General features: G+C 47.1%; 1 protein-coding gene across 9 annotated transcripts in view; it reads left to right on the top strand.

The window, feature by feature from the left end:
- The first annotated feature begins 443 nt into the window (after positions 1–443).
- The window catches only part of LOC143500328 (arf-GAP with Rho-GAP domain, ANK repeat and PH domain-containing protein 1-like), a 27,229-nt gene continuing 9,170 nt past the window's right edge, over positions 444–18,502 (top strand). For 8 of the 9 annotated variants that reach the window (XR_013126752.1, XM_076994435.1, XM_076994431.1 and 5 more), the window contains exons 1-12: positions 444–590; positions 710–892; positions 8,164–8,338; positions 8,442–8,576; positions 8,721–8,856; positions 9,342–9,444; positions 9,812–10,007; positions 12,497–12,536; positions 12,872–13,035; positions 16,947–17,156; positions 17,382–17,487; positions 17,870–18,017. Coding sequence is in view for 8 of the 9 variants with exons in the window: in XM_076994435.1 (XP_076850550.1) it covers positions 459–590; positions 710–892; positions 8,164–8,338; positions 8,442–8,576; positions 8,721–8,856; positions 9,342–9,444; positions 9,812–10,007; positions 12,497–12,536; positions 12,872–13,035; positions 16,947–17,156; positions 17,382–17,487; positions 17,870–18,017 (1,728 nt within the window). In the remaining variant the exon portion in view is untranslated. Of the gene's footprint in view, positions 591–709; positions 893–2,126; positions 2,285–8,163; positions 8,339–8,441; positions 8,577–8,720; positions 8,857–9,341; positions 9,445–9,811; positions 10,008–12,496; positions 12,537–12,871; positions 13,036–16,946; positions 17,157–17,381; positions 17,488–17,869; positions 18,018–18,502 lie in introns of those variants that run through there. The other variant, XM_076994436.1, reaches the window with a different exon arrangement.

The following is an 18,502-nucleotide window of genomic DNA, read 5'->3' as shown; positions in this document are numbered from 1 at the left end:
TTCATTACAACCACCAATCACCTGGCTTGTTGCAGTACTGCTCACAATACTCACCGACTACATCAATACTACAGCACCCAACAACCTACTTATCTATCATCCATAAAACTACACCAAAATGAACAAAACTACAGTGTAACTACAATCCAGCTGCATAGCGGTTCTACGCAGCAATGAAACTAATGAATACTGCTCACAAATCATAAACTATACACGTCTGCTAGCATCCATGCTGCATAGCTGAACACAGCTCTAGCTGTTCTTCGTTGGACAAGCGGCAGGAATGAATGGAGATTTGCTGACACCTGAGCTGCGGTCATCCTAGAAACACATGCTTATCTGAGTCATGGTGGGGGTGGGCTGCACAGAACAGCAAGGCCAATGATGGCAGCATCCCAGACAGGGCCGGCTCTTACAGCAAGGGCTGCCACAATACAGCATTGTGTGTGTTTGCATGAATGACTGTGTGTGTGTGTGTGTGTGTGTGTGTTTGTTCTGTTCCAGGACAGCACCGTAGTCTTGGCCCCAGCATATCAAAAGTACGGAGTCTCAAAATGGACAAAAAGGTGTGGACCGAAGATCTCATTCAGGTAGGCTGTGTCCGGCGTGCTGTGTCCGACGTGATCTTGCCCAGCCGTCGAAGTCGTTTTCACTTATCTTCATTTCTCTCTCCCATCCCTCTCTCCTATTCTGCCCCTCCCGCTGCCAGCTTTTCCTGGTGCTAGGCAACGAACGAGCCAATCAGTTTTGGGCGGCCAACGTCCCGCCCAGTGAAGCCCTGAACCCAGCCAGTAGCAGCGAGGAGAGGCGACGTTACATCATAGCCAAATATCGTGAGGGGAAGTACCGGCGCTATCACCCGCTCTTTGGCAACCAGGGAGAACTCGACAATGTAAGGCGCCGCCTGTTACACAAACTACACCCAGCTAAACGTGGCTACACAAACTACACCCAGCTAAATGTGGCTACACAAACTACACCCAGCTAAATGTGGCTACACAAACTACACCCAGCTAAACGTGGCTACACAAACTACACCCAGCTAAACGTGGCTACACAAACTACACCCAGCTAAACGTGGCTACACAAACTACACCCAGCTAAACGTGGCTACACAAACTACATCCAGCTAAACGTGGCTACACAAACTACACCCAGCTAAACGTGGCTACACAAACTACACCCAGCTAAACGTGGCTACACAAACTACACCCAGCTAAACGTGGCTACACAAACTACACCCAGCTAAACGTGGCTACACAAACTACACCCAGCTAAACGTGACCTCCCAGGTATGAACGTTGGCTCGTGTCTGGCTTTCACCTGTGTGGGTTTGTCACACCCGGGAGCCCTTATGTTTTTGTGAGAATACATAAGAGTGCTGGGAATGTCTTTGTTTCCTGAGACAAAAACAGTTTGTGTCCGTCTGAATGCAAGCGATCTTGAGCAGAGAATGCACAGGAGAGTATACACAGAAACTGTTCTGTCTCCCACGGGCACGTATGTGTGCATAAACACACACACACACACACACACACACACACACACACACCACACACACACACACACACACTCCCTCTTGCTGGTGTTTGTTTGCAGTCTTTGTTTTCTCTTGACTCCTGCCCCCTCTCTCTGTGTGAATCCCGCCCCTTCAGGCCTTCCTCCACTGCTCACACACACACACACACACACACACACACTGGGAACTTCCCCCACATTGCCACCGCTGCCTGTCCTCTGAGCCTGGAGATGCACCTTAGCTTTCCCCTGAGAGAGACTGAAGAGAGAGAGAGAGAGAGAGACTGAAGAGAGAGAGGGAGAGAGAGAGAGAGAGAGAGAGAGGAGGGGGGGGTAAAGAATGTGAGGCACAGCTCTTTCAGTACTTTCATTAACAAGTCTTGGGCTAGAAGGTACAAGAGAGTGAGTAAGAAATGTTTCCTCTTCTGCCTGCATGCTGGTTTGTTGATCCAGCTGTGATGCCACACCCACCCACAGTGACATCACAGACCCGAGTTTCAGTTTTAGTCCAACCTCCTTTATTGAAGTCCCTCCCCCACCCACATAGTTTGACTCTCTCTCTCTCTCTCTCCTCTCTCTCTCTCTCTCTCTCTCTCTCTCTCTCCCTTGCTCTCTTTCTCTGTACCTCTCTCACTGTTGTCTTGATAACATGCATGAATGTTGCTGTGCTGCTGTACGTCTGCATTTTGGATTGTAACTTTTACAACTGGAGAAACACACCCAGCAACACACTACGCACATGGAGGACTAGCACACAGCAGCTCAGGTGTGTGGGACAATTTCTCTGGGAGTGTCTCTCTCTTTCTCCCTTTCTCCCTCCCCTCTCAACCAAGAAAAAACTTTTTGTATGATAATTCCTACAAGGAGAAATAAGACTTAAGATTTAAAGGGAATGTGGGTATTGTGTCATCTCACACACGTGGTTTTATTTCTGTGTCTCCGAGTCTGAATGGTGCTGAATCAGAGCCAGTAAGGGCCAAGTTATGGTTACTCCATTACCTCACTGTTAATGTCACACTGTATCAGGCTGAGAGAAAGAAGGGGCATTCGGGAGAGACAGAGATAGAGATAGAGGGAGGTATGACGGGAGAGGATGAGGGAGGGATGATGAAATAGAAGAGTGTCTCATTCTTTGTTTAGTGGCATAATCCCACCTTGCTCAATGGACATCTTTGTGCCACTCTAACCCCCCACAGATCAGATCTGGGGCATGTCGGACTCCGGTTAGTGTGTGTGATTAGCTGTGCTGATGCTGGCTGTGGTGATGGTGTCTCAGGAAATAGGCATGTAGGAAGTTGTATGCAAGTATGTGTTAGAATGAAGTATGTGTTAGAATGAGGTATTCTAAGGTAAATGTGGAAAGTGCGTGTTAACCTGCCGATGTTTCATTGTTGATTTTTTTAAGCCTCATCTCATAAATAACTGTGTGTGTGTGTGTGTGTGTGTGTGTGTGTGTGTGTGTGTGTGTGTGTGTGTGTGTGTATGGATGAGTGGATTGTGGATTGTGTGAGACTGTGTGTGTGTGTGTCTGTAAGTGTGCCTCCGCGTGTACGTGTGCGTATTTAATGCCTTCCCCGTGATATGAGGTCATGTGTACATGTGGAGTATGTCTGCCTGATTTAACTTTTTTCTCCCTTTTCTATGCTCAGCACAAACAACCGAGTTAAATGGTGTGTGTGTATGTTTGTGTGTGTGTGTGTGTGTGTGTGCGCGCGCGTGTGCGTGCTGTCTTCTCTACTAGAGCGTCAAGCTCTCTTTTCTTTCCCTGTCCGTACTGTGAGTGAGAAATGGAGGGGTTTGGACGACACACCCTGGAGATTGAGACTCCAGGCGTGTGGACCGCAAAACATTCCTCAGGAAATGTGCTACAGGCAAGCACCTCAGCCCTCATAGAGTGTGTGTACGTGTACGTGTTTATATGCATATATGTTTGTGTATGTGTAGGTATACCTGAATGTGTGTGTGTTTGTATATGTAAGATATACCTGAATAGGTATACCTGAATAGATGTGTGTGTGTGTGTGTGTGTGTGTGTGTGTGTGTGTGTGTGTGTGTGTGTGTGTGTGTGTGTGTGTGTGTGTGTGCGTGTGCATGTAGACATTCCTGTATGTGTTTGCTGCTTCCTTTTAAATTTCCTGGTTCTTTCTATGATATCAGCCACAGATATCGGTGATTTGGATGTTTTGTTACTTCTACTTCACATACCACACACTGACACTCACACACACACATTTGTTTGTTGTTTTTTTTTGTGAAGAGTCTCACTTTAGCGCTGGGGGGTTAAACGAGTCAAAGTGTACCGCTCCAGTTCAGCTGCGTTAGGAAGGATCCTGGGTCTAATTTTCTAAGGGTAACCACTGATTGGCTGAACCATGGATGTAATTAGGGCTTCAGTTACATCACCTGCAGTTCCTCGTTATTCTGTTTGAGGAGTGCGTGGGTCTCTGTGTTTGTGTGTTTGCAATAAACCTGTCTGGACGTGTTATTCCACAACATGATTCACTGTCATAACTGGAGGGTCAGATCACATTGACAGGATTGCACTGGGGAGAGATGTGGAGAGGAAGAAAGGACGTTTGTTTATGTGCTTGTGTGTTTGAGAAAACAGATAATTATCAAATGTTTCTGAAGCTTTTGCAATATATTTACAATGTGTACTTTTGACAGTAAAGCTATCTTGATCTAATGAGAGACAGAAAGAAAGAGAAAATGGTAGGGCGTGTGTGTGTGTGCGCGTGTGTGTGTGTGTGCATGCGTGCGCATGTGTGCGTGTGTGTGTGTGTGTGTGTGTGTGTGTGTGTGTGTTGGATCACCATCTACATATTTTCACTGTGGTCAACACTGTGCATGTTTTGACTGCTGGACTGACCCATGTTGTGAAGCTTGTTTTCTTTGTGCTATGAGAAACTAGCAATCTAAAAAGACCCAATTAATTTAAATGACCTTACAGGTAATAACTCTTGCCAAAATGACCTTTTCTTCTCTTTCCCTCTGTGTGTGTGTGTGTGTGTGTGTGTGTGTGTGTGTGTGTGTGTGTGTGTGTGTGTGTGTGTGTGTGTGTGTGTGTGTGTGTGTGTGTGTGTGTGTGTGTGTGTGTGTCTAAATATTCACAGTATGTTTGAAAGGTTTATCTCTCTCTGGGTTTCTGTAATACAGTCTGACTCTGTCGTACTCCAGGCAGTTTGAGACAGGACCACACACACACACACACACACACACAGACGCATGCACAATATTTATGGATACCTTGTGTTTGTGAAACACATAAGCACTCATGCTTGTTTGGAAAGCTTATAGTAGCTTTGTGTGTGTGTGTGTGTATGTGTGTGTGTGCGTGTGTGTGTGCGTGTGCGCTAAGGTGTGTGTGTGGTCCATTTTATGTTCCTTTGAGAGGATTTTAGTAGTGTGAGCCAATATGGCTGATGTGAGTTTCAGAATGCTAGTTTGTGTGGGAGGGTGAGTGTGGTGGAGGGAGGGGGACAGAGAGACACAGGCATCAGGATGAGGTGATTTGCTGCTCTTGATGAATTTATTGCATTTGTGTGTTGGTGCTTCAGAGGAGGACTTTACCCACACACACACACACACACACACACACACTCACACAGGAGGACTTTAAACCACATGTGCTTGATTTAAATTCTATACTCTCCCATGTACACTAGATTACCAGTGCTGTTTTACTTTAGTGGAGTTTTCTCTGTTCCCCTTAGGCTCCTGTACAGTCCTGTGACTGTAAGGGAGTATTAGAGAGTGTAAGGGAGTTTTAGGGACTGCAAGGGAGTATTAGAGATTATAATGGAGTATTAGAGACTGTAAGGGAATATTAGAGAGTATAAGGGAGTATTTGGAACTGTAAGGGAGTATTATGGACTGTAAGGGATTATTAGACAGTGTCAGGGAGTATTAGTGACTGTAAGGGAGTATTAGAGAGTGTCAGGGAGTATTAGTGACTGTACAGGAGTATTAAAGAGTGTCCGGGAGTATTAGTGATTGTAAGGGAGTATTAGAGAGTGTCAGGAAGTATTAGTGACTGTACGGGAGTATTAGAGAGTGTCAGGGAGTATTAGTGATTGTAAGGGAGTATTAGAGAGTGTCAGGAAGTATTAGTGACTGTACGGGAGTATTAGAGAGTGTCAGGGAGTATTAGTGACTGGGGGAGGGGTGTATTCTATAACGTGTCTAGCAGCGCTCTACAGTTCTAAAATTGCGTCCTGATATTTCCTATAGTGTCCTGTGGTGTTCTACTGTGTCCTGCTATTTCCTACAATGTTCTATGGTGTTCAATAGTGTCCTGATGTTGCCTGTAGTGTCCTAAAGTGTCCTGCTATTGCCTACAGTGTCCTGTAGTGTCCTACAGTGTCCTGCTATTGTTCAGTTGCTTTTCTGCTGTCACGATGAAAGGCGAACCTGCTTAGAGAGCTTTAGTGGGAAAATGAAACTCACGAGTGTGTGAGAGCACAGAGGCACCACACACGAGAGACAGCGGGCGGGCCGTCACTGGGTGTGTGGCGCGCAGGAGACGGCCTCCATCATGTTGCCCGTGGTGTTGGAGCAGGCGGTGAGAGGAGTGTGCGCACTACAGAGTGGCTGAGCGCAGCAGTCTGGCTGTTAAGAGAGATGAGTGGGCCTGAGTTAACAGGTCAGAAATAAAGTGCAAGGCTCTCTGCATCTGTGCACATGAAATTCACACATTTGCCAAGTGAGAAAGAATAGCGTGCATCTTTTTGTTGTGTGTGGTATGTTTGTGTGTGTGTGTGTGTGTGTGTGTGTGTGTGTGTGTGTGTGTGTGTGTGTGTGTGTGTATGTGTGTGCATGTGTACATGCATACTCTTGCAGGTGTGCATGTACACTGCTTGTGTACATGTGAGCATGTGTGGTTGAGTGTTAAGGCAGGTTAATGAGTGTTCAGAACAGTTGTTGAGAAGATATTTGATTTATACTTTCAGGAAAGAGTGGTGATTTTTTTCACTTTGTGTGCGCATGTGTGTGCGCATGTGTGTGTGTGTGCGCATGTGTGTGTGTGTGAGTGTGTGTGTGTCTGTTTTGTGTGTGTCTGTTTTGTGTGTGAGTGTGTCTGTTTTGTGTGTGTGTGTGTGTGTGTGTGTCTGTGTGTGTGTGTGTGTGTGTGTGTGTGTGTGTGTGTGTGTGTGTGTGTGTGTGTGTGTGTGTGTGTGCATGACTGACCAAAGTTGAAAAATATCTTACTTCTGCTTCCTGGTACCATACATACACACTATAGTTTTTCAGATGAGACTCAGTAACAGACAGAGTGTGTATCCGTGTGTTGTTCTGTACCCGAGTGCTCGGTAGCATTTGGATTTGGGTGGACCTTAAATTCTTTTATTTAAATATCACTTCTATCTCTGTCTCCATCTCTAACATCTACCTCAAGCTCTATCGAGCTCGTTTTTAAATCACAGAGATTAAACACACTTTTTAATGTCTTAAACAGATTAAATCGTTCTATTTATGTAAGCAGGCCTTAAAGTGGTGTGAAGGAAGTGGTCACACTTACAGTCCATTTGTTCCGGTGCTTGACGTGCATACCGATGCGGTTCTCGACGCTGTCGGCCCAAAGCCTGGAGCTGCAACCGGTCGGTCTCGCACACAGAACTCTGAGGTTTCACCTTCAGGCTGTGGGACAGACGGGGAGCCGTGACCCAGGAGTCAGGCTAGCTGGCTGACAGCATGCAAAGTGCAAGTCCTCCTGTAAGAGGGTTCGGTGTGTGGACGGAACATTTACAGCGTGAGCGGAGAGTGAAACAGGGTGGAAAACACTGTTCACATCAACCGTCAGTGAAGAAAGTGGTGTGTGTGTGTGTGAGTGAGAGACTGTGTGTGCTTAGCTCTGGGTGTGTGACTACGTGCTTGTGGGAAAGAAAGAAAGGGTCGTTGCTGTCCTGCTGTGGTCTAAGAAGGGGCTTTCAGCTGTATAAACACATGCCTGCACACACACGCGCGCGCGCGCACACACACTTCTCTCACACACTCCCATATTCACTCATTCTGTTGCACACACATTCTAATTCTTTTTCTCTCTCTTTCTGTTTTTCTTTCTTGAGTCACACTCATCCGTTCCTCTGTAGTACACAACTCGTTGGAGTCCTTCTCTGTGATCAGCATGTGTGGTGAAGGTCTGGACCTTAAGCTCCACACCCAGAGTAACGCTGACTTAAAGTCAATACCTCAAGTAGAAGTGCTATGTCTGGAATGGCTGTGTAGATGTGGGATTTGTTTCTTATGTTCCTTTGGGGAAGACTCTCACATACAGTATATTTACTGGTATAATGGTATTGCACAAAGGCAGAGAGAAACGGTTCTCTGTCTACATTAGCTGTTTTTATTTTTACAGTGTGGAAATTTTGTTTTTTTTTGCTGTGTTTTTGCTACATGTTGTTTTTTTCTAGAAGTTCTGACTGTAGATTTATTACAGTCATTTTAATGTTATGAGGAATGAAGCAGCCATCTGGTTGTAGTTCTGTTCAGAGAACTTAAAAAAATATCTCCTCCTTTCTCTCTGTTTCTCCCTCTTTCTTTCTCTCCCACATTCTCTCTCCTCCTGTGTATCTCTCTCCCTCTTTTTCATCCTTTTTACATCTGCCCCTTCTCCCTGTCCCTCTCTCTTCTTCTCTTTTTCCTCAGGCGTTGTGTATTAACGTTCAGTCCAATGATGTGTGCGAGACGCTGGCGCTGATCTTCTGTGGTGCCGATGTGAACTGTGAGACTGGAGTGCCGGACCTGCCCTCACCCTCTGCCCTGGCCACTTATCACGGCCAGAACCTACAGGTGGAATTCCTCAACCAGAACCGCAACACGGGTCGGTATCCCAGCAACCGTTGCCACGGCATTTGGCTTCGCCGGCCAGAGCGTGACCGGCAGTGATGGGCCAGGTATTTGAACTTTGACTCTGTGACCCACAGAGATCCCGAGGTCAGAGACGAAGGTTGCCATGCACCCAGAGCACTACGTACCCCCACCTTCCATCACACACAATGGTTTCCTGTTTAAGACCGCATCCATGGCTCGGCCAATCACAGAGCGGAAGAACAAAGAAGGTGAGCTGAGTGTGAAGAGGTTCTGCCTGTCTTCAAAAAGAAGAAAAAACCAAACGAATCCTCATTTATCATGTAAGCCAAGTGTGTGTATGTACTTCTACTCTCTCTGTCTCCCACTCCTCCTCCCGGCTGTACTCCTCCCAGAGTTTAGCAGGCGCTGGTGTGTGCTAAACGACGGACACTTTAACTACTACGAGAGTGATAAGAACGCCACGCCCAATGGTGGCCTGAAGATGAGGGAGATCGTCTGTTTGGCCGTCAACCCGCCTGAGACACACGGGTACACGCCCTTCAATTCAGCTTTATTTATGGAGGAAATCTCCTGTGGTGAAACCTTGAGAGGACCAAACTCAAAAGTGACCCTAACCACCACTGGACAACACCGGACAGTACTGCACAAAAAACACTAATAATAATTGGAAACAACTGCGAGTGCAAATGCATATTGTTTACAACATTCTTAATTAACTCTAGACACAGCAGCCCTTTAGACCCAGGGTGTGGCCCCAGGGCCCCAGGGCACCAGACCTCACCTTTAGACCCAGGGTGTGGCCCCAGGGCCCCAGGGCACCAGACCTCACCTTTAGACCCAGGGTGTGGCCCCAGGGCACCAGACCTCACCTTTAGACCCAGGTTGTGGCCCCAGGGCCCCAGAGGGTGCAGAATGTGATTCTCAATAGTGTCTACCCCCTCTCCTTCAGTTACTTCCTATTCTCCCAGCACCCTAACACTCTCTCTCTCTCTCTCTCTCTCTCTCTCTCTCAGATATGATCACTCATTTGAAATCTATTCGGACGCAGAGCGTCTTTACCTGTTCGGGACGGACAACCCAGAGACCATGAGGGAATGGGTCAAATCCATTGCCAAGGTAAGCAGCTGTGTTCTTCTGACTCTTGGTCAGATTTGTAGTGAAGTTCATAAGGTGTCCAAGGGTGTTTTGATACTGGAACTCCTCCTCTTTTCTTCGTTTATCTCTTTTTGTCCTTTTCTCTTTCAGTCTATCATCCATTCATATAAGATTAACACTGGCTTATACATGAAACAAGAGCTTGGAATTAAATATTTATTCAATAAGAATTATAACGGCACTGAAGAAAGATATAAATCATTCAAATATATGTACATTTCTCCCTTTCTCATTCTTTCTCCCCTACTCATGCCTCTATCCCCTTCTCTCTCTCTCTCTCTCTCTCTCTCTCTCTCTCTGTTTATCTATCTATCTCTAACCCCCCCAGTCTTTCATCCCTCCCTGTGCGGAGGAGTTGCTTCAGCAGGATTTTGAACGCATCGGTCGGCTGCGCTATAAAGACCCGTTGAACCTGGAGAGCTCGCGGGTGGGGTGGTTCTGTCTCGCTGCCTCCACCCTACACGTGTGCCTGGAGGACGGCCACGGCCAGGACAGCATCCACCTGCAGAAACTCCTGGAACTCTGTGAGTAGGGGGAGGCAATAGGAGAGACATGGAGGGGGAGAGACCGGTAATAGGAGAGATGGAGAGGGAGAGACGGGTAGAATAGGGAGAGATAAGATGACAGAGAGAGAAAAGAGACAGAATCTGACACAATGCCCCAAATATGACTGCAGCAAAATATGTAGCAGGCAGAGGAGTGAAATAATTCATCCAGCAGTCAGATATGTGGCACCCTGAGCCTTAGGAGAGACTATTAGTGGAGCCTGCGGAGAGACTGTTGGTGGAGCCTGAGGAGAGACTGTTAGTGGTGTCTGAAGAGAGACTGTTAGTGGTGTCTGAAGAGAGACTGTTAGTGGAGCCTGAGGAGAGACTGTTAGTGGTGCCTGAGGAGAGACTGTTAGTGGAGCCTGAGGAGAGACTATTAGTGGAGCCTGAGGAGAGACTATTAGTGGAGCCTGAGGAGAGACTATTAGTGGAGCCTGAGGAGAGACTATTAGTGGAGCCTGAGGAGAGACTGTGAGAGAGAGACTACCCATCTCTACTACTCTAGACTACCCCATTACTGGGGACCCGTATAATACACATCACTGTTCACTCTATGAGAAAGTTGGCTGGTCTTCTCTTGCTGTGCGTCGTGAAACACACTGGTTTATTTTTATTTTTAAAGCACTTTCTGGCCATATGCCATCGTACATTACACAAATGCTTATTAAAAATAATACAACTTACCAGACCCGCTCCAGTGATTGGATTACCTTTCAGGTCCCAAAAGTTTTTACTGAACTGGGAAAATCTGCTTTTAGCTACAGTGCTCCAGCGAGCTGGAATTCATTACAGGAAACTCTAAAACTCAGCTCGCTGGTGTCACTCAATCATTTTAAACACCTAGTCTCTAACCACCTTCAGACAGCCTGTCACTGTTTTAGTTGATATAAATTTTTTTTTTTTTTTTTTTTTTTTGTGTTATCTTATGGTATTTTGTACATCTTGTTATAATGCTGGGTCTTTTAATCATGTTACATTTTTATCTATGATAATCCCTTGCCCATGTATTCCCTCGGCTACATTGTAAATGAGGGCCACCCTCAATGTACTCCGAGTTTAAATAAAGGTTGATTGATTGTTGGTGGAGCCTGAGGAGAGACTATTATTTGAGCCTGAGGAGAGACTGTTGGTGGCCCCTGAAGAGAGACTATTAGTGGAGCCTGAGGAGAGACTGTTGGTGGCTCCTGAAGAGAGACTATTAGTGGAGCCTGAGGAGAGACTGTTAGTGGAGCCTGAGGAGAGACCATTAGTGGAGCCTGAGGAGAGACTGTTAGTGGAGCTCGAGGAGAGACTGTTAGTGGAGCTCGAGGAGAGACTGTTAGTGGAGCTTGAGGAGAGACTGTTGGTGGCTCCTGAGGAGAGACTGTTGGTGGCTCCTGAGGAGAGACTGTTAGTGGAGCCTGAGGAGAGACTGTTAGTGGAGCCTGAGGAGAGACTGTTAGTGGAGCCTGAGGAGAGACTGTTAGTGGAGCCTGAGGAGAGACTGTTAGTGGAGCCTGAGGAGAGACTGTTAGTGCAGCCTGAGGAGAGACTGTTAGTGCAGCCTGAGGAGAGACTGTTAGTGCAGCCTGAGGAGAGACTGTTAGTGCAGCCTGAGGAGAGACTGTTAGTGGAGCCTGAGGAGAGACTGTTAGGGGAGCCTGAGGAGAGACCGTTAGTGGAGCCTGAGTTCAAGGTTTGTGCCCCTCTCTGCTTGGTTGTTCAGCAATTTGTCACTTTAATACCCTTGTCAGTAGTTTTTTATTGTATTTATTTATGATATTTTCTTTTCAAATTGTTGACCTTGTGAGAAACTCTACATCTGAGAATGTTTCTCTCCATTAAGCTCACTCTCTCTCTCCCTCTGCTGATTCTCTCTTCTCTTGGATATGTTTGTTTTTGGGGGGCTTGTTTTGGGATTTAATCATGACACACCAGCCTCTCCTCCCTGTTCTAAATGGGCTTGGCTAACTGGACCTCTTCGGCCTCACCCAGCTCCTCTTCCTTCCGCTACTTTTCCGTACGACAACATTGCTGTCGTGTAAGCGGAGATGGCGGGAATGTTTCAGCAGAGGGTTACAGCACTCGCACAGGCAGGGAGAAGTGGAGAGGGTGGGTGATGATGCATAGAGCGGAGGAAGGGCAGGGATGAGGGAAAGAGGGATCAAAGAGAGGGAAAGGGTGGAGGACAGGAAAGGGAGGAGACTCCCACCGTCAATAATCACCCGTTAATTAGGAACAATAAATGGGGGGTTGTTTCCCTGCCAGTGCTGGTGGACCACCTTTCAAAATAAAAGTTTAGGTTTCTCCCAACGGGAAGGACAAGAAAACTCTACCCTTAGTTAAACTACTGTAATGCATTAACTGCAGTGGAAATTGGCAAACCCATAAAAACATAGACTGTATCATGATTGTGTGAGTTATTGGGTATTGGTATTGGCTAAAGTGGGTTAATGTTCTTTCTGCTCTTGCTTTTTCCCCCTTAGCGAGAGATAATGACGTCCTGGTTCTCGTGGAGAGGGGGAGGTGAGTGCTCGCTGACTAAATCAACCTGGGTTTGGGAATTTTCAGTTTGAGGTAGTTAGCGGTTGTCGATTGTAACACAGCACAGCCAGAGAGACTGTGAGGGCTGGAGGGGACTGTGATCATGAAGAAGGATGTCTGAGCCATACATGAGCAGCGCTGTGACTGAGGTGATTGTGGTTTATTCTTCCCCTCTTTCTTTCTCTCTCTCTCTCTCTCTCTCTCTCTCTCTCTCTCTCTCTCTCTCTCTCTCTCTCTCTCTCTCTCTCTCTCTCTCTCTCTCTCTCTCTCTCTCTCTCTCTCTCTCTCTCTCTCTCTCTCTCTCTCTCTCTCTCTAGGACTCTGTATATAGAGGCTGAGAGGAAGTTGGATTTTCACGGCTGGGCGGCATCAATCCAGAGGGCTGCTGGGAGTTCTGGAGACACTCTGAGCCAGCAGCAGTTAACTGAGGGTGACATCCCTGTTATAGTGGAGCGCTGTATTCACTACATCACACGATACGGTCAGCCCCCTCTCCTCTTCTAACATACAGTGTCATAGTATCACATTATTATATTCTAGATTAGTGCCTGTCTATATTCAGCGCCAAACAACTGACTAACACTTAAGCTAGCCCGTAGCTTTTGGTCAGCGTCATTCCAGTCTGTCCCAGTCCAGTCTTGTCTGTCCCAGTCCAGTCCATTCCAGTTCTTGCCATTCGGACCAAGATGTTGTGTTCTTGTGCTATTTAGTGCACATTGTCTCATGCAGGTCAAATTCATTCACTTATGTGGATGTTTTAATTCAGGCAGAAACTGGCACTTTATGTTCGGAAGTTACTGCTGAGATGGTGATGGGATTCTCATTACCAGTAATCACAGGATTACTGTATTCCGTCAGCTCAGCCTGTGCTGACAGAAGTGTGTGCAGGTGTTGATTTGATCATAGCTTGGTTTGATGATCATACGCTACAACTGTGGTCCCAGCTGTGGTGCTTTCAGGCTGAATTATTGTGCGTATATTGATTTGTACAGTTTTGTATAAGCCTGTCCTGCTTATTCAGTTTTTTGCTGGCCCCCATTCATTGTGCATTTGAAAGCAATATTAATTTTCGAGTCGTTTTCAAATATAACCTGCTGAACTGTTCAGGAAATTCTAACACCAACACTTTCATCTATTAACTATATAAGGTCCATCCTAGTTTTACTTTGTAGCTCATTAGCTAAACATGTGACTGCACAGCAAGGCCAGTGCTCTATTTAGCCTTTTCTAGGGGATGTTTAAGGGGATTCAAAGAAAGTGAATTGATATGAATTGTTTTATGTTGTGTCTGTGAGCTGAGCTGTAGCATGTCTGAGCTGGGCTGTAGCGTGTCTGTGAGCTGGGCTGTAGTGTGTCTTTGAGCTGGGCTGTAGTGTGTCTTTGAGCTGGGCTGTAGTGTGTCTGTAAGCTGGGCTGTAGCGTGTCTGTGAGCTGGGCTGTAGCGTGCCTGTGAGCTGGGCTGTAGCGTGCCAGTGAGCTGGGCTGTAGCGTGTCTGTAAGCAGGGCTGTAGCATGTCTGTGAGCAGGGCTGTAGCATGTCTGTGAGCAGGGCTGTAGCGTGCCTGTGAGCAGGGCTGTAGCGTGTCTGTGACCTAAGCTGTAGCGTGTCTGTGAGCTGGGCTGTAGCGTGCCTGTGAGCTGGGCTGTAGTGTGTCTGTGAGCTGGGCTGTAGCGTGCCTGTGAGCAGGGCTGTAGCGTGTCTGTGACCTAAGCTGTAGCGTATCTGTGAGCTGGGCTGTAGCGTGCCTGTGAGCAGGGCTGTAGCGTGCCTGTGAGCAGGGCTGTAGCGTGCCTGTGAGCAGGGCTGTAGCGTGTCTGTAAGCAGGGCTGTAGCATGTCTGTGAGCAGGGCAGTAGCGTGCCTGTGAGCAGGGCTGTAGCGTGTCTGTGACCTAAGCTGTAGCGTGTCTGTGAGCTGGGCTGTAGCGTGCCTGTGAGCTGGGCTGTAGCATGTCTGTGAGCTGGGCTGTAGCGTGCCTGTGAGCAGGGCTGTAGCGTGTCTGTGACCTAAGCTGTAGCGTGTCTGTGAGCTGGGCTGTAGCGTATCTGTGAGCTGGGCTGTAGTGTGCCTGTGAGCTGGGCTGTAGCGTGCCTGTGAGCAGGGCTGTAGCGTGCCTGTGAGCAGGGCTGTAGCATGTCTGAGCTGGGCTGTAGCGTGTCTGTGAGCTGGGCTGTAGTGTGTCTGTGAGCTGGGCTGTAGTGTGTCTGTGAGCTGGGCTGTAGTGTGTCTTTGAGCTGGGCTGTAGTGTGTCTTTGAGCTGGGCTGTAGTGTGTCTGTAAGCTGGGCTGTAGCGTGTCTGTGAGCTGGGCTGTAGCGTGCCTGTGAGCTGGGCTGTAGCGTGCCAGTGAGCTGGGCTGTAGCGTGTCTGTAAGCAGGGCTGTAGCATGTCTGTGAGCAGGGCTGTAGCATGTCTGTGAGCAGGGCTGTAGCGTGCCTGTGAGCAGGGCTGTAGCGTGTCTGTGACCTAAGCTGTAGCGTGTCTGTGAGCTGGGCTGTAGCGTGCCTGTGAGCTGGGCTGTAGTGTGTCTGTGAGCTGGGCTGTAGCGTGCCTGTGAGCAGGGCTGTAGCGTGTCTGTGACCTAAGCTGTAGCGTATCTGTGAGCTGGGCTGTAGCGTGCCTGTGAGCAGGGCTGTAGCGTGCCTGTGAGCAGGGCTGTAGCGTGTCTGTAAGCAGGGCTGTAGCATGTCTGTGAGCAGGGCAGTAGCGTGCCTGTGAGCAGGGCTGTAGCGTGTCTGTGACCTAAGCTGTAGCGTGTCTGTGAGCTGGGCTGTAGCGTGCCTGTGAGCTGGGCTGTAGCGTGTCTGTGAGCTGGGCTGTAGCGTGCCTGTGAGCAGGGCTGTAGCGTGTCTGTGACCTAAGCTGTAGCGTGTCTGTGAGCTGGGCTGTAGCGTATCTGTGAGCTGGGCTGTAGCGTGCCTGTGAGCTGGGCTGTAGCGTGCCTGTGAGCAGGGCTGTAGCGTGCCTGTGAGCAGGGCTGTAGCGTGTCTGTGAGCTGGCCTGTAGCGTGTCTGTGAGCTGGGCTGTAGCGTGTCTGTGAGCTGGGCTGTAGCGTGCCTGTGAGCAAGGCTGTAGCGTGTCTGTGAGCTGGGCTGTAGTGTGTCTGTGAGCTGGGCTGTAGCATGTCTGTGAGCTGGGCTGTAGTGTGTGGAGGGGGAGGAGGTTGATGTGATGATTGAGTCTGGATCTTCACTGCTGTACTGAGCTGGGTTTCCCCCTCTCCACAGACTGGCTTGGAGATTACAGGATTGTCTAGTTAATATGTAGAAACACTATACACAGCTCACCCTTTCATTAACCTCTTAGATACACATCCACACATGCACACACACTCGTATGTACATGCACACACACACACTCGTATGTAATAATAATAATAATAACATATTATTTAATACGCGCCTTTCAATACACCCAAGGACACTGCACAATAATAACGAACAATAAAAGGAAAATAAAAGAAAGTTCAATTAAGTTAAAACAAGAGACAGACAAGAGCAATAAAAGACGAAAGAAAAAGAAAATAAAAATACAAATAAAAACAATATAGGCTCAGCCATAAGCCAACTGAAAAAGATAAAGACGGGTTTTTAGATGTGCCTTGAATATAGTGATAGAGGGGCAAGCATGTAACTCAAGCGGTAGACTGTTCCATAACTTTGACCCGTATGTACACGCACATGCTCAGATGGAGGTCACACACGGGTACTGTTGAACAGGTCTGTAACTTGACTCATAACTGTTTTCATAGACTGACATAACAGGAGGTACAGCTGACACACACACACACACACACACACACACACACACACAAAGACTATTAATTTCTGTCCTGTTTAACTTCCGTCTTTCCTGTTGCTTTATCAGCTAACCCTCCTCAGTCTTTATCCCACTCTCTCCCCTTCCCCAATCTCTCTCTCTCTCCCTTCATTCCCTCTATCTCTTTGTCTCTCTCTCTGTCTGTCTGAGAGAGATAGAGAGTTAAGCTTGATCACGCTCAGCTTTGATAATGAATGGTAAATTGGGGAGAGGTTCCAGCAATTTCTGTTAATTTGAAATGTTTTCCAGTAACTTTTTGAGAGCATTTTGATATGTTGTTTGACATTTAGAGCAGATAATTCATCATCCACTCAAAGTGCTGATTGGTTGAGAGGGCTCCAGTGCTCTGGTTTCTGATTGGTCGTGAAAGTTCTAAATGGGTCATTTCAGAGCTAACAAAAGAGTCTCAGATAGCAAAGTGGAGCATAACTAATCATATGCCTGTAATTGTGTCCACTGATCTATACAATCTGATCTATAGAATTGAATGGCTTTTATGTCCAACCACATACAGTAATACAGTTGCAGGTTAAATGAATAATTTGTGTATGTGTGCACGCATGTTTGTCCTACAGGGCTGACGTCAGAAGGCATCTACCGTAAGAGCGGTGTGAACAGTAAGATCGCCGCCCTGCTGGAAGCTTTTAGGCGGGACGCACGCTCGGTGTGGCTGAAGGACGGCGAGCAGCAGGTGGATGACGTCTCCAATGTCCTGAAGAGATTCTTTAGGGACATCGAGGAGGGTCTGTTCAGTCAGGAAGCAGACAGTTGGCTCAGTACTACAGGTAGTGCACACACACACACACACACACACACACACACACACACACACACACACACACACACACATCTTGAAATCTGCAAATGTCTTTATAATTACATATTGTCATGTGTGTTTGTGTAAGAGAATCGCTTTATAGCTTTATATAAGTGAACTTTTAATTTTTTTTTTATTGTGTTTATTCTGTGTGTGTGTGTGTGTGTGTGTGTGTGTGTTTGTGTGTAATCAGCTGTTGTGGATGAAAGTAGGAGGATATCTCAATATCAGCATCTCTTCAATAACCTTCCTAGAGTCAACAAAGCCACACTACGTACCCTGGTCAATCACTTATACTGGTAAGACACACACATACATGTACACACACACATACATGTACGCACACACACACACGTATGCTCACACACACTGAACCATGGTATTGTGTTCATATTTCCCCCTTTTCAAAGCCATCTTCCTTATTCTGAGATATTCTGACATGAGTGTTCAGCTCTGAGTTGGCCTCTCTAAAACCTTCTTGGAAGTGTGTGTGTGTGTGTGTGTGTGTGTGTGTGTGTGTGTGTGTGTGTGTGTGTGTGTGTGTGTGTGAGTGTGTGTGCGCGTGTGCGTGTGCATGCGTATGCAGGCTCAAAATGTCCTGAGACCTGAGATGATAAGGAGTAATTCACCTTGTGAACACCCTTTTTGCAGAAGCTATGAGTTTTGTTTGTGTGTGTCTAGTGTGCAGAAGTTCTCGGAGATGAACCAGATGAACCTGCATAATTTGGCGATAGTGTTTGGGCCGACTCTCTTCCAGACAGACGGTAAAGACTACAACGCTGGTCGTGTTGTGGAGGATCTCATACAGCACTACGTCACCATATTTCATGTAAGTGTGTGTGTGTGTGTATGTGTGTGTATGTGTGTGTAGAAGGACATTATAGGATTAGATACAGTCATGGTTCTCATAGTGTTTGTGTGTGTGGATTGAAATACATTGTCACCCCCTGGTTGTGGGACTGACACAGTGCAGGAATTGTCTGCCTAGACCTACAGCCAGTGCTTGTATTGAATTAATAAGTGAAAGATTTGAGTAAATAAAACACTAGAACTGCCCTCTGGAGTCACCATCACATTTAATCCAAAGACCTTTTCCAATCTCCACAATTCCCATGCTTAGTTTACGTCATACCATTGACCCAGAGTCAGTGGAGTTTATTTAGTGCCACTTGCTGACAGAAACCCAGATGGTCTCTGATGGGATTGCATTATTTGATCCCTGAACCTGCTCGGGTGGAGGCACATCCCAACTGCAGATATCCAAAACTGACCCCAGACCAGAGGATCATTGTGTGTGTCTGTGTGTTTGTGTGT

The sequence above is a fragment of the Brachyhypopomus gauderio genome, unplaced genomic scaffold (genome assembly GCF_052324685.1).
Source record: "Brachyhypopomus gauderio isolate BG-103 unplaced genomic scaffold, BGAUD_0.2 sc141, whole genome shotgun sequence".
Classification (NCBI taxonomy): domain Eukaryota; kingdom Metazoa; phylum Chordata; class Actinopteri; order Gymnotiformes; family Hypopomidae; genus Brachyhypopomus; species Brachyhypopomus gauderio.
Note: the sequence above shows the minus strand (reverse complement) of the source record. Positions and strands in the feature narration are given on the sequence as shown.